The sequence below is a fragment of the Pezoporus wallicus genome, unplaced genomic scaffold, assembly GCF_028554395.1.
Source record: "Pezoporus wallicus isolate ANWC-B61680 ecotype Strahan unplaced genomic scaffold, APGP_CSIRO_Pwel_v1 contig_14543, whole genome shotgun sequence".
NCBI classification, from domain to species: domain Eukaryota; kingdom Metazoa; phylum Chordata; class Aves; order Psittaciformes; family Psittacidae; genus Pezoporus; species Pezoporus wallicus.
Genome location: NW_026636733.1, coordinates 106,874 through 128,519, shown reverse-complemented (window position 1 = coordinate 128,519; position 21,646 = coordinate 106,874). Strand labels below are relative to the sequence as shown.

At 57.7% G+C, this 21,646-nt stretch overlaps 2 protein-coding genes across 4 annotated transcripts in view; both read left to right on the top strand.

Annotated features, from left to right (window-relative positions):
- The window catches only part of FBXO42 (F-box protein 42), a 51,149-nt gene extending 34,040 nt beyond the window's left edge, over positions 1 to 17,109 (top strand). For both annotated transcript variants that reach the window (XM_057401310.1, XM_057401311.1), the window contains 6 exons: positions 10,666 to 10,819; positions 12,498 to 12,608; positions 12,886 to 12,982; positions 13,985 to 14,041; positions 14,570 to 14,686; positions 15,075 to 17,109. In XM_057401310.1, coding sequence (XP_057257293.1) covers positions 10,666 to 10,819; positions 12,498 to 12,608; positions 12,886 to 12,982; positions 13,985 to 14,041; positions 14,570 to 14,686; positions 15,075 to 16,172 — 1,634 coding nt within the window. In that variant the 3' untranslated portion in view covers positions 16,173 to 17,109. The remainder of the gene's footprint in view (positions 1 to 10,665; positions 10,820 to 12,497; positions 12,609 to 12,885; positions 12,983 to 13,984; positions 14,042 to 14,569; positions 14,687 to 15,074) is intronic.
- A 1,412-nt stretch (positions 17,110 to 18,521) lies between these two features.
- Positions 18,522 to 20,995, top strand: CPLANE2 (ciliogenesis and planar polarity effector complex subunit 2). 2 transcript variants are annotated; one of them, XM_057401314.1, is made up of 6 exons: positions 18,522 to 18,553; positions 19,461 to 19,572; positions 19,651 to 19,803; positions 19,904 to 20,028; positions 20,118 to 20,257; positions 20,749 to 20,995. In XM_057401314.1, exons 2-6 carry the CDS (start codon positions 19,467 to 19,469, stop codon positions 20,978 to 20,980), a joined length of 756 nt encoding a protein of 251 aa, XP_057257297.1. In that variant the 5' UTR covers positions 18,522 to 18,553; positions 19,461 to 19,466; the 3' UTR covers positions 20,981 to 20,995. The 2 variants fall into 2 exon arrangements, with proteins under 2 accessions (XP_057257297.1, XP_057257296.1); XM_057401313.1 differs by having other exon boundaries at positions 18,532 to 18,553; positions 19,405 to 19,572.
- Positions 20,996 to 21,646: the final 651 nt, after the last annotated feature.

Below are 21,646 nucleotides of genomic sequence, written 5' to 3'. Positions count from 1 at the left end.
CTGGTGTGATCTGCCTGGTGGTACATGTAGAAACATCCCGAAGCACAGCACGCCAAGGTCATCCCATTGCACAGCTTCCTGCTCCTGGGGGAAAACTGCATCCGTGCAGACCTTGAACAACCTCTCTTGCAAAACACAACTTTGCAGGGAGTGGGACCTGGGTCTGCTGCGTTTGGAAAGGGCGAGGTACACCCTGCTCTCTGCAGGAGCTCCCCATTCAGCCTGGAACGGCGGGTTTAAACTTCATTAGTGCCCTTCAGAGGGTGAGCCTGGAGCTGGTTTGGCAGGCTCTGAGGCTCCATGGAGCTGGGGTGCCTCTCAGGCCCTTGATTAGTCTGTGTGGGGCGGGCTCGGGTGCTCATTTGTTCCTTTCCTCGCTTGGCTGCTGTGGAAAAGTGGCTTTAATGAACTTTGTGGTGTGAAATGTGAACTATTCCAAGGGCAAGAGACGAAAGATCAGAAACTCAGCAGGTGAAGGGTTGTTTTCTGCCAAGGGCTGTGATGTCCCATTGGCAAAGCACAGCCTGTGCATGGCGGGCTGGCTTCCAGCACGTTAATCCATCGCTGTTTGATTCAATAGGATTGCTCTGTGTGGTGATTAGATGCTTAATCCGAGCGGGTTTAGGTTTGCAACACATCTCCCCTCCCTTTGGTTTGCCTGCTCTGGTCTCGTGGCCTCTCTGCCTGCTTATGTTTAACCTCTGCTTCAGGTTTTTGGTCTGGATCTGTTTGTTTTCCAGCATCACTTGGTGCATTGCAGCTCTTACCCGTTGGGATGGACACCACGCATGACCCAGCAGCATAGCGTGAATGAAGCCAGGGCTGCAGAGGTAGAGCACACACATTGCAAAGGGGGTGTGCAATCCGCTGTTTGCAAGGGTCTATCCTGCAAATGCCTTCACTGAACCAGGCAGGAAAAGCCAGAAGATTCCCATCGTCTTCCGAGGGGTCACTGTGGCTCTTGGGAATCTGCTGCCTGCTTGCAGAGACTGGTTGTTTAGATGCTTCAGAAGTAAAGCTCTTGAACTCTGTCTCCAGTCAGTGCGATGGGAAATGGATGTGGACTGCTACTACCAGGGAGAAAAATACCCCCGTGCCTCCTGTTTGTGAGCACTGTGTCTGAAAACCACGTCACTGCATAGCTTTCTCTGTTCCACCCTCCCCTGATCCCACCTGGTCCTACCTGGCATTAAGATATCCTGATGCTGCGAGGGCTGGAGCAGCTCTGCTCTGGAGCCAGGCTGAGAGAGCTGGGCTGGGGCAGCCTGGAGAAGAGAAGGCTCCTGAAGGGGAGACCTGAGAGCAGCTCCAGTGCCTGAAGGGGCTGCAGGAAACCTGGAGAGGGGCTTGGGACAAGGGATGTAGGGACAGGCCAAGGGGAATGGCTTTAACCTGCCAGAGGGGAGACTGAGATGAGCTCTTAGGCAGAAGCTCTTCCCTGTGAGGGTGCTGAGGCGCTGGCACAGGGTGCCCAGAGAAGCTGTGGCTGCCCCATCCCTGGCAGTGTTCAAGGCCAGGTTGGACACAGGGGCTTGGAGCAAGCTGCTCTAGTGGAAGGGGTCCCTGCCCGTGGCAGGGGTTGGAGCTGGATGGGCTTTAAGATCCCTTCCAGCCCAAACCAGGCTGGGATTCTGTGATGATGGAGCAGAGCAACATGAAAAATAGCTTGTTGCTTTAACCCTGTCAGATTTAGATTCCCAGAGACACATTCCCTGGGTGCAGATTCCTCCAGAGATTAACAGAGGAATTTTTCCCACTATGGCCTTTTTCCGGGATGGATGGGGAGAATTTTTAGCCTCCCTGGTCCCAGTTTATGAGCAGGGACAGGGTGGCTGCTGGATGCACCGTGCTTCCCAGCGTGGTTCGTGCTCATTGGAAACGTGACTCTCAGGCCCTTGGAAGATGCTGCTGGATTTTTGAGGTGGTTATTCCAAAATTGGGGAAAACTCTTTGCAGCCTGTGGGTCTATAAGGAGTCCATGATCCACAAAAATAGGTTCTTGGGGTTAGGAGGCCTTATATAGACACAGAAGAGTTGGGTCTCCTTGATGGTGCTGAGTTTGGGAACTTCTGAGGGTCTCATGCATGTGAGAGCTGGGTACCTGCTGTTGGGATGATGATGAGAAACATCTCCTTCATCTACTTGCACACCTGTCCCCTTCCAAACCTCTTCTTCAGGGTTGATTTTGAAGAGCTTTTTAGGTTTCTCTAAGGAATTTTCCCTTCCAGAGCTCCAACTATTCCCTGACACCCGGATAGCGGCTCACCCGCATTGGGCTGAGTGGAGCCCAGGCATTTGTTGGAGCATCCGCAGCATCTCTGAAACCTTCTGTTTGATTTCCTTTTCAGGAAATACAGCTTAAACCCCTTCCAGCGGGCGCCCCAGCCTCCCAGGCTGTGTGTTTGCATTGCTGTTGTCTCACATAGGATTAATGTGTTGCTCTGGAGAGGAAGCTGATAGCCTGACCTGGCTCCTGCCGGCATGCCGGGTGCTGCTCTCCATGGAGGGTCCTCTGACCATGAGCTCCCTGGGTGGTTTATATCAAGTTATTCCTTTCTCAGCTTTCTCAAAGCGTTCCCTGTGTTCACCTTCAGGGGCAGCCCCGTTTTGGGATCAGTGAAATAAACCCCTGCGATCCCATTGCTTGCCAGCTGGGAAGCTGCTCTGAGGAGCCTTCCGAAAGGTCCTGTTCGGAGGCTTCAGGCAGGCTGTGCTGACACCTATCGGCAAGAGCTCCTTCCCAGGCATCCCAGCCAGCAGGCACACATCCCATCCGAGGTGTTCACAGAATCATGGAATCCCGGGTTTGGGTTGGAAGGGACCTTAAAGCTCATCCAGCTCCAACCCCTGCCACGGGCAGGGACACCTTCCACTAGAGCAGCTTGCTCCAAGCCCGTGTCCAACCTGGCCTTGAACACTGCCAGGGATGGGGCAGCCACAGCTTCTCTGGGCACCCTGTGCCAGCGCCTCAGCACCCTCACAGGGAAGAGCTTCTGCCTAAGAGCTCATCTCAGTCTCCCCTCTGGCAGGTTAAAGCCATTCCCCTTGGCCTGTCCCTACATCCCTTGTCCCAAGCCCCTCTCCAGCTTTCCTGCAGCCCCTTCAGGCACTGGAGCTGCTCTCAGGTCTCCCCTTCAGGAGCCTTCTCTTGTCCAGGCTGCCCCAGCCCAGCTCTCTCAGCCTGGCTCCAGAGCAGAGCTGCTCCAGCCCTCGCAGCATCTCCATGGCCTCCTCTGGCCTCGCTCCAGCAGCTCCACGTCCCTCTTGTGCTGCTGCCCCAGAGCTGGAGCAGGGCTGCAGGTACTCCAGTTTTCCTTCTTTTAGCTGTTCCCACTGTTGTGCTTTTGCCTTTGGGACCAATCCACCAGGATTCTGTATACAAAACCTGAGTTGGAAGGTGCCCTCTTCCCTTTTTGGTCTATACAAGCTGTGCTTTCGAAGTCTCTTTAAGTCCTCCCGCTGTGTAGCCAGATTTTACCTCTTTCCCAAAAGCATCTGCTGTAAAATCTGAATTCTGGAAGGCGCACGGAATGACAAAGCACTAACTCATGCTTGTCTGCAGGCCAAAAGGTGAATATTTATTCCTGACATGAAATATTTAGCACATTTAGCATTAAGCACTGGATTTACTGGAATGAGGTGGGGGGAAGCAGGCTCTTGTGTGAAGGGAGCACCGTGCGGGAACCGATGGCTTGAAGAGGAAGGTGATGGGGAAGGCAGCACATGAGGGAAGGGCTGGTTAAAGGGAAGATGCAAAGAGCTGGACTCAGTATCCCTTTGTGTGCTGGGCTGGGGCTGCCAGCAGGTCGATGTTGGGGGTTTCAGCAAGGAGCTGCACTTCCCTTGCAGCACATCTTGAGCGCTGAGCTTCGTGCGCTTTACTGGAGTAGACGTTTCTGCCCGTGCCCACAGGATGCTCTTTAAAGGACACTTCAGGTTTCTTCAGCCCCGCGGTAGCTCCAAGCTCACCAAATTACACAGCAACGTTTCCTGAAACACCGGTAATTTGGGGCTGCTTCGACGTCTGCCATGCCTCAGCCGCCTCCCTCCCGCTGCGGCGAACTCAACGGGAGCGTGACTGGAGCCAAAAGTGTGGAGCTCAGCAGGGCCAGGGCACGCTCCTGCGCTGCCCCACACATCCCTCCATCCCTCCCCTGCAATTAGCCGGTTATTATGGCCCCGTGTCGTCTGATACAGCAATTTCCATCTCTCCGTTTGCCTCCTGGAGGGAAGAGCAGCGGCGGGAGCTGATCCCCCCCCTCTGCTGAGCTCTGTAGTGAGCAGCAGGGCTGGTTTGTGTGGGATGCCAGACTGTTACTGCAGTCACTGAGGAGTCTGCAGGGCAGGTATCGCTTCGAGGGGTTGGGAGCAAACAAGCATTAAAGCAGAGGGAGGTGGGTGCTGCCTGGTTTGGTTCCAGCCACCTCCAGGGCAAAGCAGCTTTTGCAACGGCTGCACCCTGCACCACAGAGCCAGGGCTGCAGTTCCCAGAAGCAGGGAGGTGGTTGCGAAGGGGAGCATGGGGTGACCTCACCCTTGGTTCTGTAGAGCTTCTCCTCCAGCATCGAGGTGAATTAGAACCATGGAATGGGTTGGGGTGAAGGGACCTTAAAGCTCATCCAGCTCCAACCCCTGCCACGGGCAGGGACACCTTGCACTAGAGCAGCTTGCTCCAAGCCCCTGTGTCCAACCTGGCCTTGAACACTGCCAGGGATAGGGCAGCCACAGCTTCTCTGTTCCAGTGACCCTTGTTTGCAGCATGAGGAGAGGAGGGGGCAAAGCCCCCCCCCCCCCCCCCCCCCGTGTTCCCCACTCATATCTTGCCGCTGTTTGCTCAAGGTGCTGCGTAAGGACATCGCTGAGCGTTACACAGGGTGAGTCAGTGATCCTGCTCCGCAGGCTTCCGAGGGCACGGCCTCTCCTTTTCAACACTTTATCAGGCTCCGAGTCGCAGCATGCAGGGATTTCCTGGGTAAAAGAGAGCAGCACACAAACGCCTGTGCCATTGCAGCACTGGGGGTGACGGAGCCTCCCCGGCGGGGATTGCTCCTCCGCCTCCAAAGGCTTGCACGAAACCAGCTCTTTGGGCTCAGCATCGTGGGTTTGACTGGGCTTGTACCCATGTGTCACTGGAGGGTGGAAACTCAGTGTGGAGAGCCTGGTGGGAAAGGGTCAGATTTGGTTGCATCCCCCCTGACCTGCAAGAAAACCTCTGCGTTCGATATGAAAACCCCTGCGTTTGATATTCCCCTCCCCTCTCTGAGAGGGGTTTTTCGGGCAGCAGAATGTGCCTGCAAAGGTTTTGTCTCTGTTGGGAAGACAGAAGGATCGCGTTCGGTTTCTCTTAAAACTCGTGCAAAGCTCAATTCCTGTTTACTTCCAAGCAAGGAATATTTGGAGGTTTTTCTCAAAGCCAGATTTGAGGGAACGCTAAATCACATGTGGCTTTGGGAGGGGAAAATGATACCTTCCTGGCTCTTAAAAGCCTTAAGCTTTAGGCAGGGCCAGTCAAAGCCAGTCTTGGAAACGTTTGTAATCCCAGTGCCTTGTTTTGAGGGCCTTGGGGATGAAACCAGGTGAAGGTCAGATGCTGAATCAAGGGCTTAGCAAGCCCTGTGTTGGGTTTGACTTGGGGATAGAGCTAGGGTAGTGCATTGTGTGCAGTGTGCCATGGAGGTACCCAGTCTTCTCCTAGGAGCTCTCCTTTGGCTCCCTAATTGAGTTAATTCTAATGCTGGGGTATCTGGGATGCTCATCCGCTGTATTCCAGCCACTGGACCGCTGCTCGCCAGCTTCTTGTCTTCCTTTTGGGAACCCTCAGAAACTGCTGACAGGGGCAAAGCTTTTGGGCAGCTCTGCAGACAGCTGCGGAAACATCCCAGCCTGGGAAGCGCAGGGAGTGTTGGTTTTTCCATCTCTGGTTTCCCTTCTCAGGGAAGGGGGGGAAATTTGGGGATTCGATGCCATCAGGCATGTTTGGGATGGACCTTTGTGTGATGAAGGGGAGCTGGGGTGGTGCTGGGCTGGAGGAGATTGAGGTTTCCAGCCCAGGACCTGTGATTTGGCGTCTTCACGTCTCTGCCAGCCTAAAAGCCAGGCTGATAAAGGCAGGCTGAGCACAAGGAGGTTGCAGCTCTCCCCTTCACTGCTGCTCCCCTGGAGATACGCACAGGATCAAACAGCAGCCACACAGCCGGCTCCTGCACAAGGCAAGGTTGGAGGCAGGGCTATTAGAGCTCAGAGGCTGAGTGCAGTAAGTCCAAGCCATGCTTTTAGCCTTGTTTCTACTGTGACATCCATCAGCAGGGTCACATTTTTCCTTCTTAAAAGGAACTGGCTTTTTACCGCTTCTTTATGGCACAACAGGAGTGCCTTGGTGTGAAAAGCCCCAAAACGTCCTGTTCTTCTGCAGATGGATTGTACTGAAATACTGACAGTGCAGAGCTGCAGACTGCTTCATAGAGCCCAGACTGGGTTGTGCTGGAAGGGACCTTAAAGCTCACCCAGCTCCAACCCCTGCCACGGGCAGGGACCCCTTCCACTAGAGCAGCTTGCTCCAAGCCCCCGTGTCCAACCTGGCCTTGAACACTGCCAGGGATGGGGCAGCCACAGCTTCTCTGGGCACCCTGTGCCAGCGCCTCAGCACCCTCACAGGGAAGAGCTTCTGCCTAAGAGCTCATCTCAGTCTCCCCTCTGGCAGGTTAAAGCCATTCCCCTTGGCCTGTCCCTACACCCCTTGTCCCAAGCCCCTCTCCAGCTTTCCTGCAGCCCCTTCAGGCACTGGAGCTGCTCTCAGGTCTCCCCTTCAGGAGCCTTCTCTTCTCCAGGCCGCCCCAGCCCAGCTCTCTCAGCCTGGCTCCAGAGCAGAGCTGCTCCAGCCCTCACAGCATCTCCATGGCCTCCTCTGGCCTCGCTCCAGCAGCTCCACGTCCCTCTTGTGCTGCTGCCCCAGAGCTGGATCAGGGCTGCAGGGGGGGTCTCCCCAGAGCACAGCAGAGGGGCAGGATCCCCTCCCTGAGCTGCTGCTCACGCTCTGGGGGTGCAGCCCAGCACATGGGGGGGGATGTTTAGGCCGTTCCTGCTCTCTCAGCCAGGCTTCTCTTCTGTGGTCACTGATTTCTGCATGTGCTGCTCCGGTTGCATTAGAGGGCTGAATAAATGGGCTTTAACAAACTGCTTATAAGGCCAGATCCTAAAGAGATAGGCCCAGAGCACGCGTCAGAAGCGATCAGAGGCTGGAATTTCTCTTCCAAACATCCCTGGAAGCCAGAGATCTTTGTTTGTTTGTTTGTTTTAAAAGTCTGTCTCTGCTTCTGGAGCCAGGAAAATCCATCCAGTGGAGAACACAATATCTGAGACGAGCTTCTCGCTGCTCATCCCGACCGAGTAAACAGCGTCAGCTGCGAAGAGATGTTCCCTTCTATGTTTAGGAGCAGTTCGTTGCGCTGCACCCTCTGCACGCCTCAATCTTTATCCCTAAGGAAAGATAATCTCAGCTGGGGCTGGATGGTGTTATCAGGGTGTGGAAACCTGCGCTGCGCCCTGACCCAGGCAGAAACCAGTGCAGTTACCCCCGTGTTCTGCAGGCGCTGGAGTCGGTGGTGAGGAACAGGAGCTCTTCCATCGGGAAGCACGGTCCCGGAGAGGAGGAAGTCCTCCCATGTCAAGTAGGTTGCTGCCAGGCTTTGAAGCACCGCTCAGCACATCCTGCAGGGAGCTGGGACCTGGAGCAGGCTGTCACGGGGCCCCATGGAATGGAGCCGGGTCCCTTTGATGTCCCATTGCTACTCCGCATACCTGAGACCTGAAGTCACCCAGGCTGCCTTCCCTTTGCCCTGGGCAGGGCAGGAGGTGCTCGGTCTCCCTCGATGCCCACGGCAGCAGCAGCTCTCTGCAGCTTTAGACACAAGCAGTGTTAATTCTCCAGGTTTCCAGTCTTTGTCTGTGTGTTTCAGTCCTCCTGGTTACCACATGCATCTCTCGTGCAGAGTAGGGACCCAACTGCCTGCTTGGAGGAGGCTTTGAGAGGCCGGCTCTCCTTTGAGTGGTATTATTCAGACTTTTCCTGCATTGCGGAATGAGGCTCCGCTCATTTACACCCCTACAACGTCCACTAACAGGCAGAGCTTCCTGAAGAACAGGGGCCAGCCCCTGCCCTGGGCTGTTCGCATGTTGTTGACTCATTTGGGAACCATCTTGGTGTCTGAGGCTGGGGTTGACCTTCAGGTTACAGCAGCAGGAGGATGGCTCTTCCCACTCCCTGCAATCCCAGCCCTTTTGGACACGACACATCCTGGATGGAGGTGCCCCATCCCTGGCAGTGTTCAAGGCCAGGTTGGACACAGGGGCTTGGAGCAAGCTGCTCCAGTGGAAGGGGTCCCTGCCCGTGGCAGGGGTTGGAGCTGGAGGAGCTTTAAGGTCCCTTCCAACCCAACCCATTCCATGACTCTCTGACTCTGGGTCTCCTCGATGGAGAACCCAACCAGCTGATTCTCTACAAGTCACATAGGAACATATCCTAACAGCCTGGTTTGCAATGCCAAGCTTGGCACAGCAACTTTATACCCTACCAGGGAGAACATTTAGGCTGTGAACCTGCTGCTGGGGTTTAATGAATTGCATGCAGCCCCGGAATGAGCAGGAAGCCTGGAATTTGGGAACAAAGAGTAACCAAATGTGACCTTCTTCTGGCACCCTCATTGTGAAGGAGATTGTGGGTGTAGCTCTTGTGCCCCAGCACAAGGATCGTTACCTGCACCACTTTATCCCCTATGCTTTACACCTGAGAGCAGCAGCAAAGTGTGGTTTGCCTCTTGAGAAAGGCTCAGGGACCCGGTGCCCATCTCCTCTGTGTCTGGCTCTCCCCCCCCCCAGCTGGAACCCATCGCACTGGAATCGCTTTTCTCAGCTGCAGCATCTTAAAATAGCTGCTCTGGTTTCCTTTAAAAATAGTCCCTGTTCTGCTTGTCATTACCTGCTAAAAACACTCCCCGAGTCCTGTTGGGACAGCAGGGGAGAGGTTTGGTGCATCAGCCTTGTCGGACAGGGTGACAGTGCTCCAGCGGCCACGTGCTGTGCCCTTGAGCTGCCCCTGCTTCCCGCATCCATGGTTTTGGGGTGATGTATTTGGGGTTTATTTGGAAAGGGTGACTGCAGAGGTGCAGGAATCTGCCTGCTGCTGGTGGTGACAGCGGGAAGGAGGATGCTCTGATGCCTCGGCACTGGCTGGAGAGGGTTTAGCCGCTCCTGGGAAGCGGCTCAGCACTGAAGACATCAGTGACACAGCTGCTGGAGCAGGCAGGGGGGGTTCTGCAGCAGGCTCTGACCTGGCTCCTCACAGCAGCTCAAAGGGATCTGATTCATTGATAGCTGCTCTGGCAAAGAGACTCATGGCACTGGCAGTGCACCATGGTGGTGGTTGGTGCCTTGGCTCTGAGCTGCGGAAGAGAGAGGCTGTGACTGCAGACCTCAGGCTGCAGGAGGTGCCCAGACCTTGAGGAGGACTTGGGGTGTTGGTCAGTGAGAAGCTCCCCATGACCCGGCTTCAGTGAGTGCTTGAGCCCAGAACCCCCCCTGTGCTGGGCTGCACCCCCAGAGCGTGAGCAGCAGCTCAGGGAGGGGATCCTGCCCCTCTGCTGTGCTCTGGGGAGACCCCCTGCAGCCCTGATCCAGCTCTGGGGCAGCAGCACAAGAGGGACGTGGAGCTGCTGGAGCGAGGCCAGAGGAGGCCATGGAGATGCTGCGAGGGCTGGAGCAGCTCTGCTCTGGAGCCAGGCTGAGAGAGCTGGGCTGGGGCAGCCTGGAGAAGAGAAGGCTCCTGAAGGGGAGACCTGAGAGCAGCTCCAGTGCCTGAAGGGGCTGCAGGAAAGCTGAAGAGGGGCTTGGGACAAGGGATGTAGGGACAGGCCAAGGGGAATGGCTTTAACCTGCCCGAGGGGAGGCTGAGATGAGCTCCTAGGCAGAAGCTCTTCCCTGGGAGGGTGCTGAGGTGCTGGCACAGTGAATTGTGATGGTCCAGCCCCAGAGCTCACATCCTGCTGCTCAGCAGGTCTCAGGCCCTTGTGGAGCCTTTTGAACCTCAAACAGCCAAACTGAAGGTCTGTCAGTGATGTTTGAGGTGCATTTCCTTCTGCTGTCCTGAGGAGTGACTGCTAATTCACACAGCACAGCTTTTAGGCTTTAATTGTGCTGCTTGGCAAACGTGGGGTTCAGTGTTTGCTTGTGAGTACCTGAGTGTTCTGCCACCATCCTCTCTGGATGCGCTGGGATTGGGATTCCTTCTCCTTCTCCCCCTCCATGGAGAGAAGTTGGGAGGGATTTGGAGGTAATTACTGCTTTGATTCTGTGCTGAAGCACTAATTTCAAGGGCTCCATTGGAAAGCAGCAATTTCCTGGCAGTGAGTGACAGAAGTTTTGCCACACATGAGATGCGCTTTCAGCTCCTACTAATTACGCTGACACAAATTGGCAGGAGACGTTTGCTTCCCAGGCTCCCAGCTCTAATTTTGCCTCTTTCCTCCTGTTCCTCTTCCCTTTATAAAGATGGAGTGTTAAAGACGGAGGGGTTTAAAGGTGGAGCCTGCGCGTTGTCTCGCTTCAATACAAGCGAGGCAGAGTTCAGTGCTTGTGTGGGTTCTGACCTCCCCCTTCTCTTTCCTTACCCAGGTTCATACCCTTCACCCAAGGCTGGAGCCACGCTCGTGGTCTACAAGGACTTGCTGGTGCTTTTTGGTGGGTGGACACGGCCGAGCCCTTACCCTCTGCACCAGCCGGAGAGGTTCTTCGATGAAATCCATACCTACTCACCCTCCAAAAACTGGTAAGAGCACATCTGGATTCAAAGCTCAGCCTTTGATCCTTGCAGAATGTAATTGAGCTGTAGGAATGCTGGAGGGCATCTCTCGGAGCCCGCCTGGGAAGCTCGGCGTGGTCCTGCTCTCCTCAGTGTGTCTCATTCCAGAGTGGCTGCCAGGCTTTTATTGGAACAGAAGGAAATGAAAAGCCCAAAACCACAGGAGCGCACCGGAGCCGTGGGGATGGGGCTGTCTGGCACCTCTTGGGTGGTGCTTGCTGCCATATGGCTCTTGACTTGCACCGAAACTATGCCAAACTCCCTGAGTGTTCCCAGCCAGCCAGGTGGGAATCAGGACATGGGGTCAGCTCTGGGCAACGGCACCAGAGGGACGTGGAGCTGTTGGAGCGAGGCCACTGGAGGCCATGGAGATGCTGCGAGGGCTGGAGCAGCTCTGCTCTGGAGCCAGGCTGAGAGAGCTGGGCTGGGGCAGCCTGGAGAAGAGAAGGCTCCTGAAGGGGAGACCTTAGAGCAGCTCCAGTGCCTGAAGGGGCTGCAGGAAAGCTGGAGAGGGGCTTGGGACAAGGGATGTAGGGACAGGCCAAGGGGAATGGCTTTAACCTGCCAGAGGGGAGACTGAGATGAGCTCTTAGGCAGAAGCTCTTCCCTGTGAGGGTGCTGAGGCGCTGGCACAGGGTGCCCAGAGAAGCTGTGGCTGCCCCATCCCTGGCAGTGTTCAAGGCCAGGTTGGACACAGGGGCTTGGAGCAAGCTGCTCTAGTGGAAGGGGTCCCTGCCCGTGGCAGGGGTTGGAACTGGAGCAGCTTTAAGGTCCCTTCCAGCAGAGACCAGGCTGTGACTCTTTGTGTGTTTTAAACACGTCATTGGTTTGGCTGTGAGCAGTGAGTTTATTCTGAGGAAAGGAGGAGATAAAGCCCCAGCTTCTGAAGGTTTTGGGTTTTAGCAATGGTCCAAACCTCCCAGCTCCTGCAGCCTCCTGGGGAGGTGTGATAGAGGCACCTGCACCAGGTTAGGGATCTCTGCCCTCACAGCTCCTGCTCTAGAGCATCCAGCCGTGACCACAGAGATGGCAGGAATTTGCCTTTCCCTTTAAGCACCGTTCGGCTGGTTTCAGAGCAGCCTTTCCCACTGCTGCTGTGTGAGAAAGGAGCAAAGCTCTGTCAAAGCAGCGGTGGTTCCTGCTCCTCTTCACTGAGAGCTTCCCATCATCAGAAGTGTCCATTATACAGAGCAGAGGCACCAGAACGCTGTAATTAAACCGTGATGGAAATCGTTGAGGGTGAACTTCAATTGAAAGGGGTGATACATTCACCGTGGCCCTGGGGCTTCGTCCTGCTTCAGAAATGGCTATAGCACATCAGGATTTCTAATGAGTTTCATTAGGATTTGCCTCTTTGGAGGTTTCCCCTGAGGTTTTCCTCTGTAACATGTTTGTGAGGACTTTTTGCCATTCATAGAACCATTGAATCAACCAGCTTGGAAAAGACCTTTATGTTCATCAAGCCCAACCGTTCCCCAGCACTGCCAAGGCCACCGTTAACCCACTGAGGTCACTGGGGGCCTCACCTACATGGGTTTTGAGCACTTCCAGGGATGGTGATTCCACCAATTCCCTGGGAAGCCTGTTCCATCCAGTGCTTTCCTTTCCAAACCAGTGGTGAATGTCTTCCTCCCTCTTTCCCCAGGTGGAACTGCATTGTGACCACCCATGGCCCCCCTCCCATGGCAGGACACTCCTCCTGTGTCATTGAGGACAAAATGATCGTCTTTGGGGGTTCCCTGGGATCAAGACAAATGTGAGTCTGGTGGGGGGAAGGTGTCTGACAACAGCTCCTGCAAGCGAGGAGCGTGTTGTGGTGACCACTGGGTAGCTCAGAGTGTTTCAGAAGGAAACCTCTGCAGGGTTTGGGCTCTCCTGCTATAAGCACACCCTTTGCCTCTTCACGGTGAATCCCCTTGAAGCTCCAGCCCACATAGTACCCAATTCTGCCATAAAGCTCTGCCCTGAACCCACGTTTCACGTGCCCACAGAGCCTGGTTGTCTCCTCAACACTTGTTGTCTCATCCTTGCAGGAGCAATGACGTCTGGGTGCTGGATCTGGAGCAGTGGGCTTGGTCCAAGCCCACCATCTCCGGGCCTAGCCCTCACCCGCGAGGCGGCCAGTCTCAGGTGAGCTCAGCACCAGCACCCTGCCAAAGATAATTGTGGTAGGGCTTAACTCCCAGCTTCCAGGCAGATCTCAGCAGCCTGCCTGAAAGCTAATGCTTCATCTCCAAGTTATCTTCACCACCTCTGCCCAACGGGCCCTAGTTTCCCCCCCCACCCCAAGCCATCTGTTTGGTGAGGGTGAGCTTTCATCTCCATAACACTGATGCAGGTACCGTGCTGTATCTGGCACATGACTCAGACTCTAACGAGCATTTCTAGAGCACGCATTGCTGTTTGAACCCAGCCATCACCCCCCTGTGGCAGTTGAGATCAATCAAGTGTTATCACACGTTGGTTTGGCTCAGGGCCCTTTTGGATTGCTCCACTCTCCTGCTTCTTGGTTCCAGTGACTCTGGGTTGTGCCCGCTCTGATTTATCGCCTGCCTGGGGCAGGTGCTCATGGGTGTACCCAGCTTCGTGCAGGTGTCTCCATGCCTGCTTCCCTCCATGGTCCCTTGGGAAGACACTCAGTGTTTCCCAATGTGTGGTTCCTCTCAGGGACCCAGAGGAGATTGGATGGGTCGTGCCCAAACATGTCTTTCCTCCACTGGAAAAGAAGGTGAAGGGCCTCTCACCCACCACCAGCACCTAACAAACCTTGCTACAAGCACAAGCCCTCCCAGGCAGCCCATCGACCCTTATCTGAAGAGGGGTGTTCGGGCCCCTGTGCATTGGCTCAGCCTCAGGACGGGTAATTGCTCTCCTCCCTAAGAGGAACTGGTTTGTGAGCCATTTGGGACAAGGCAGCGGGGTGAACGCTGCGTCCTGCTCTGCCTCAGGCCCAGCAGAACCTGCTCCCCGTGCCAGCTCCACTCCTCATCCCGGGGCAGGCACCATTCAGCAGCATCTGTGCAGCCAAGAAACCAGGACCTGCCTCTGGCTGTGCTTGGAGGCCACACCGAAAGCATCGGCGATGGTTTCACATCTTCCCCGCGCTGAAACTCTCTTCTTTGTCCGCTCTAGATCGTCATAGACAGTGAAACCATTCTAATCCTCGGTGGCTGTGGTGGTCCCAATGCAGTGAGTATCCATGGGGAGCATGGGCAGGAGGTGCCCACTGTATCAGTGAGCCGCAGGTGCTGCAGTGGGGAGCGGGGGGTGGACGGACAGAGCCTGCCCCTCGCCCAGGTGGCATTTCATTCTGCAAACCTGGAACCAGAAGAGCTTCAAGGTCACTTCCAACCCAAACCATTCTGTGATTCCATGAATCCTGGGCTCCCATGTGATGGATTTTCCAGGGAAGCTGTCTGCCTATTGCTAGAGCCACTTTAATTAAGAAAGAAGCACCTCAGGCACTATCCCAGCAGCTCGCTGAGGTTTTAATTGAGCCTCAGAAGAATTAGAGAGAATTAGATTTTATACTGGGATGGAAGATGGAGATGATGGGATTTGTCTGCGACCACATAGGGTGTAGTCGCTCCTGGGCGGTCAGATCCTGATCTGGGTCACCGTTCCCCTGTCTGCAGCAGCACAGCACCGCTCCTGCCTCCCATGGGCTGATCTCAGCAGCAAACCAGGCTCCTGAACCTGTCCCACTTCTCTCCACAGCTGTTTAAGGACGCCTGGTTACTGCACATGCACAGCAACCCCTGGACGTGGCAGCCACTCAAGGTGGAGAACGAAGACCACGGAGCCCCGGAGCTGTGGTGCCATCCTGCCTGCAGGGTACGGACACACCAGGGTCTCACGTCCACCCCTGGAGCTTTGGCAGAGCCTTTAGGGACAGGCCAAGGAGACTGAGATGAGCTCTTAGGCAGAAGCTCTTCCCTGTGAGGGTGCTGAGGCGCTGGCACAGGGTGCCCAGAGAAGCTGTGGCTGCCCCATCCCTGGCAGTGTTCAAGGCCAGGTTGGACACAGGGGCTTGGAGCAAGCTGCTCTAGTGGAAGGGGTCCCTGCCCGTGGCAGGGGTTGGAGCTGGATGAGCTTTAAGGTCCCTTCCAACCCGAACCATTCCATGAATCTATAGTTCCATATCCCCCTATTCCCCCCCCCAATACAGCACAAAGCATCCTCCTCCCATTCTAACCTGGCCTCTCCCCTTCTCCTCTTCCAGGTGGGACAATGCGTGGTGGTCTTCAGCCAAGCTCCCAGCGGGAGAGCCCCGCTGAGCCCCAGCCTCAACTCCCGCCCCTCTCCCATCAGCGCCACGCCGCCCGCCCTGGTCCCCGAAACACGGGAATACCGCTCCCAGTCTCCCGTCAGGAACACGGACGAAGCTCCCTGCGTCAATGGCCGCTGGGGCACCCTGCGGCCCAGGGCGCAGCGGCAAACGCCCTCGGGATCCCGGGAAGGCAGCTTGTCCCCAGCCAGAGGGGACAGCTCCCCCGTGCTCAACGGGGGCACTTTGTCCCCCGGTGCCACGGCGGCCGGCGGCGCCTCCTTGGACAGCCCCGTGCAGCTCGTGTCACCCAGCACCCCTTCCGCAGCCGAAGGATACGACCTCAAAGTGGGGCTGGCCCTGGCGCCGCGGCGGGGATCGCTGCCGGAGCAGAAGGATCTCCGCTTGGGATCCGTCGACATGAGCTGGGAACAGAAACCGGGGTCCCTGCTGTGCCAGATGGATGCTGTGGAGGGCAGGACAGTCAGCGCCAGCGTGAGGAACCCCCCGGAGCACACCAACGGCATCCACACGCCGCCCCACGTCACCGGCTCCCTCCCCGGCGCCGTGTCCCCCAGCGCGCTCCGGAGGAGCCTGGAAGCTGTCAAAGCCCTTTCCTCCAAAGGCCCCTCGGCCTCGGCAGCGCTGAGCCCTCCTCTGGCCTCCTCCCCCGGGTCCCCGGGCGCCGAGCCGGGCTCAGCAGCACGTCCTGGTTCTACCCAAGGGGACGGCCATTCCTTACCTCCCATCGCCCGGCGCCTGGGCCACCACCCTCCCCAATCCCTCAACGTTGGGAAGCCTTTGTACCAGAGCATGAACTGCAAACCCATGCAGATGTACGTCCTGGACATTAAAGACACCAAGGAACAAGGACGAGTCAAATGGAAAGTGTTCAACAGCAGCTCGGTGGTGGGACCCCCCGAAACCAGTTTACACACGGTGGTGCAAGGCAGAGGCGAGTTAATCATCTTCGGTGGCCTCATGGACAAGAAGCAGAACGTGAAGTACTACCCCAAAACAAATGCCTTGTACTTTGTGCGAGCAAAGAGATAATGCAGCCCCATCCTGCACCACCGCCTCCTCCCTTCCCTCCCTGCGGCTCTTCCCTCTCCTTCCCGAGCCCTTTCCCTGTCCCGCCGGTGTTCAAACTGTGAATTAGGGAGCAAGAATCCAATAAAATCCAAGCAAAACCCTCCAGCGCTGCCCCACCGGTTCCCAGGGAGCCCCCAGTGTTTACGGGGTCGGGGAGAACCCCCCCACTGCTGCCATCCAAGCCAAGGATTTGGGGGGGAGCCGGTAGGGAATTGGGGACCTCCAGCCTCTGGAGGTTGGGTTTGTTCTATGCAGGGGTTCGGGGAGGCTCCGTGTGTCTCCCAAACTCCTCCTAGGCCGTGAGTGAAAGCAGTTCTGTAGGAACACCCAATTCCAGCAGGCTGGAGGCTGTTTGCTTGGCTCCGTAAGGAAAACAACAGCAATATCCCGGCAGGAATCTCCCTTGCGCCAGCCTTTGCTTGACACAAACATGATGCCTTTGTTAGGTTTTGCCTCTCGCCCCTCGTTCCTGTCCTCTGGAGCATAAAGAAGGAAGAAAGGGCAGGATTTAGCATGTCAAAATGCCAAATATGCTAAGCATGAGCCGGGCGTTGGGATCCTCTCCATGCCCTGGGCTGGATCAGGCATTGGGATCAGCCCTGATCCCTTCGGATCCGTGAAAACCACCCCATTTACCCTACAAATCCCATTATTCCCAGGAAGCTGAGACATTTGGCTGCCAAATCCCTTCTGCGCTCAAAGGTTTCCTATCCCTCAACAGCCCAAACCCCTTCAAGGCTGAACCAGCACCTCCTAGCCTGGGAATGGGGGTCATTTTTCCAGCCAAAGCGATGGATTTGGGTGGATTTGAGGGCGAGAGCAGCCTCGGTAGCGGTAACTGCAGCTCATCTTTGCACGTGCCTCCTTCCGCAAAGATTAAACCAACTGAAAATCCAAAGGGATTGAACCTGTGCGTCCTTCTGGGACAACCTCCCTCCATCCCTTTCCCCTCGAGACAATGGGGGGGGGGAGTGGGAAAAACGGGTGGATTTTGCCAGGTTTTGGTCAACAACCTCCTTAGGGAGCCCTCCCCAAGCCGGCAGCGCCATGACGTGGTCCCTGTTCCCATTGGATTCTTTTCTAGCCCCACTTCCAGCCCCACTGAGCTTTTTGCCGGCCGGAGCCTTAAATCCCATCGCAGCCGCGTGAGCATGGGGAGGGATCTGCTTCATCCGCGGCATTCCCACCTCTGTAAATAAACCCCTCGTGCAATCCCCCCCTTCTCCCGCTCCAATCCCAGGTTGGGTTCATCCAAACTACCCCGCAATCCCTCAGGAGCACCGGAGGTGACGGATGACATCCTTGTTTCTCCACTCGAAGCTTGGGAATGCTTCGGCATCGATTCCCATTGCATGTCTCTTGTCATCCCACCCCATAGTCACCAAGGGATGGACAACGGCGCCGGGTTGACATCTTCCCAACACTTCCATCCCCAACCAATCCCCAAATCCCCCCAACCCCGCCGGGCTCATCCCTCCTCCATCCCCATGGCATGTCCTGCACCCGAACCCATGAATCCATCCCAAAGTTGGGCACATTCCCAACCGCTCCATGAGCCGCTGGTGCTGTGAGCGAGGGGCTGTGTCCCCTCCGGTGTCCCCCCCCGCCACATCCTTGTCCCCACTGTAGGAATTTGGTGATATTTAAGCCCTTGTGTACATTGGGGGGGTTGGGGGGGGAGGGAATGGGTGCCCCCCATCCCAGTGGATTTTTAGCAGTTTAACAAATAAAAAGGAAAAGAAACGGATGGTTGGTACTTTTGGGAATGGGGGGGATGGAGGGGAGGAGAATCCCACATGGTTGGGGGGATCAGGGGGGAGGTTGGGGTGTTAAGGGGCAATGAGTACGGGGGGGGGTCAGAATAAGAGGTGGGAAAAAGGGGCACAGGGGTGGGAGGGGTTGGGAAAAGGGAGAGAGTGATGGAAACTGGGAATGCTGCAGCATCCCAGTGTCAGCAGTTAGGGATGGGGAGCCCAGATCTTGTCAGGGCTGAAGAATGGGGACCCCAAAGCCTGATAGGGGTGGAAATGGGGGAACCCAAATCCTGCCAGGGCTGGAAACTGGGAACTCCAAATCCTGCTGGATGGGGATGGAAAAGGGGGACCCCAAGGCAGGATAGGGCTGGGAATGGGCAATGGGGACCCCAAATCCTGCTGGGGATGGAAAGGGGACCCCAAAGCATCCCAGTGCCGGTGGCTGGTGATGGGGATCACCCCCAGGGACCCCGCTGCTCCACGTGCGCCCCCTACACCTCTGCGCATGCGCTGACGGCAGTGGGCGGGGCGTGCAGACGCCCCGCCCCCCTCCGTCCTGACGTCACCCCGAGGCGGAAGAGGCCACAGGTAAGGGTTGGGGGGGGGGGGGGGGCGGGTTAAAGGGACCGCGGGGGGGGGGGGGATGGGAACCCCATGGGGGGGGCGCCCCCCCTGTGCGGGGTGCGGGGATCCCAAAGTGGGGAGGGGTGGGAGGGGAAGAGCAAAGCGGGGGGGGGGCAGGGACATAGAGAGGGGGCCGCAGGGTTTGGGGTGCAGGGGCCGGGAGGGACCAGGGACCCCATGGTGGGGGAGCCAGGGACCCTGGGGGGGGGGGGGGCAAGACTCGGGGGGGGGTCAGGGACCCCATAGGGGGATGCTGAGACCGGGGGGGTTGTGCAGGGGCCCAATGGGGGGGGGGGGCAGAAACCCGGGGGAGTGAGCAGGGACCCCTAGGGAGGTGCTGGGACCCTATGGGAGGCGTCAGAAACCTGGGGGGCTGAGCAGGGACCCATAGGGGGATGCTGGGACCCTATGGGGGTGCTGGGACCCAATGGGGGGGGTTCAGAAACCCCGGGGGAAGGATGAGCAGGGACCCATAGGGGGATGATGGGACCGTATGGGGGGTGCTGGGACCCAATGGGGGGGGGGGTGCTGGGACCCAATCAGAAACCTGGGGGGATGAGCAGGGACCCATAGGAGGATGCTGGGACCCTATGGGAGGTATTAGAAACCTGGGGGGCTGAGCAGGGACCCATAGGGGGATGCTGGGACCCTATGGAGGGTGCTGGGACCCAATGGGGGGGGGGGGTCAGAAACCCGAGAGGGAGGGTGAGCAGGGACCCATAGGAGGATGCTGGGACCCTATGGAGGGGTGCAGAGACCCTATGGGACCGCATGGGGGAATGCTGCTACCCGGGGGGGGGGTTAGTGCAGTGCAGTGACCCCATGGGGGTAGGAGGGGGGGCGAGCGGATCCCTCCGATGTCCCCCCCCAGGTCCCGATGTCATCGCAGAGGACCCCGGTGCTGGAGCCGGGCTGGCTCCTGACCCCCGCCGCCCGGCCCTACCTGGGCTCCATCCTGCACAGGAACCGGCGCCGGGTGTTCGGTGAGCCCCGTACCCGCTGTGCCCGCCCTGAACGCGGGGTCAGCGCCCCCAAAAACCCACCCCCGACACCCCCCATAGGGCTGCTGGAACACCCGGTGCTGCCCCCCGGCCTCGCCGTCCCCTTGGTCCCCTACAAGCTCTTCCTGCACGGCAAGAGCGGCGTTGGCAAGAGCGCGCTGGTGGCCTGGCTGGCGGGGACCCCTGTGCCCCCCGTCCACCACGAGACCCTCGGTGAGTGTCTGTGGGGGACACACACACACGGGACACCCCAGCAGCACCCCCAGTGTCCCATGGGGGGGTGACGGCCCCCTCTGTGTGTCCCCATCGGCAGGCATTGAGGTGACCACCGTGTATTGGCCCGCCAAGGCGCGCGCCAGCGGCCGCCCCGTCCTGTTCCAGCTCCGGTTCTGGGATTGCGGGGATGGAGCCATGAGGAAGTTTGAGCATCTCCTGCCCGTGAGGCTTTGGGGTTGGGGTTGGGGGGGGAACACAACATTTGGGGGTCACTCCCCCACCCCCGATGATGGTGCCGTCCCCATGGCCAGGCCTGTAAGGAGGAGGCAGACGCCGTCCTCTTCCTGTTCTCCTTCACCGACCGCGCGTCCTTCGAGGAGCTGCCGGCGCAGATGAGCCGGGTGATGGATCCCGATGGAGCGGGGCTGGTCAGGGTGGTCGTGGGCACCAAGTATCCTTCTATGGGGAGCAGCCCCCCAACACACACACACACACACAAGTGGGTTTGGATCCCAGTGTTCCCCATCACTTGGTGCATCAATAGGCTGAGAACGGGCGCGCTTCATCACACTGATGGGCTCATGGCACACACTGACACATGGGGGTTGTTGGTGTGCATGACCCTGTGTGTGCCCCCCCCCATAGCTCCCACCACTCAGAACCTTGCTGGGCAGAGAACGCACACACCTCATGACACCGATGGGCCGCTCCCGCTTCCTTTAATGGCGTTTTTGGGTGGGTTTTAGGGGGTTTTGGGGTCTCCTTCGGCCACGTTTCTGTGTCCCACAAGCGGGTTTGCGCCCCGGTGTTCCCCAGCACTTGGCACATCAATAGGCTGAGAACGAGCACGCTTCATTGCACCGATGGACTCACAGCACCCACTGGTTCCGGGGGGGGGGTCTCATGGTGCTGGTGTCTCCCTTGACCACGTCCCCCCCCCAGATTTGACCTGTCCCCACACGCGGATGTGTCGGAGCAGGATGTGGCGGCCTTCGAGGAGGTGCACGGGGTGCGGGTGCTGCGGGCGGGCAGCACCCCGGGGGGGGCCAGGGGGGACCGGGGGGGTCTGGCCCGGGTCAGCCCCATCCTCGATGCCCTGGTCGAGAGCCTCTGGCACCGGGACCAAATCGCTGCTGGTGTCGCCCCGGAGGGTGAGGGGGCCCCCCCAAACTGAACCCCCTCTTTGTTGGGGGGGTCCTGCGGCGTCAGGGGCCCCTCATCGTGGTCTCTGGGCTCGGTCATGCCCTGGGTGGGAAAGGAGGTGTTTTAAACAAAATCCATGTTTTTTTCAGCAAAAATAGCCCTGTGAGTGCCTTGACTCATCTGAATGGGGGTGTTGGGGTGCATTGGGGTCGTAGAGACGGGGTGCTGAGGGGTTTGGGGTGCTTCGGATCCTGCGGCATTTGGGGTGCTGGGAGGTACTGGGGGATTTGGGGTGCTGTGGGTGATGCAGGATTTGGGGTGCTGTGGGGTGATGGGCATGATAGGGGTTTGGGATGCAATGGGGATCATTGGGGTGCTGAGGTGTATGGGGTGCTGGGGAGTTTGGGGTGCTATGGATAGGGCAATGGGATTTGGGGTGTAATGGGGATCATTGGGGTGCTGGGGGGGTTGGGGTGCTATGGATGGGGCAATGGGATTTGGGGTGCAGTGGGATGCTGGGGTTGGGGGTGCTGCAGGATTTGGGGTGCTTTGGGCTTATAGGGATATGGGGGATATGGGGGCGATTTGGGGCGCTGGGGCCCGATCCCGACCCCGCTGCTGATCCCCCCCCCATGTATCTGAGTGGTGGGCGGAGGGCGTGGCCGGTAGTAGCCGCTTGGCCACGCCCCCTGTCGCC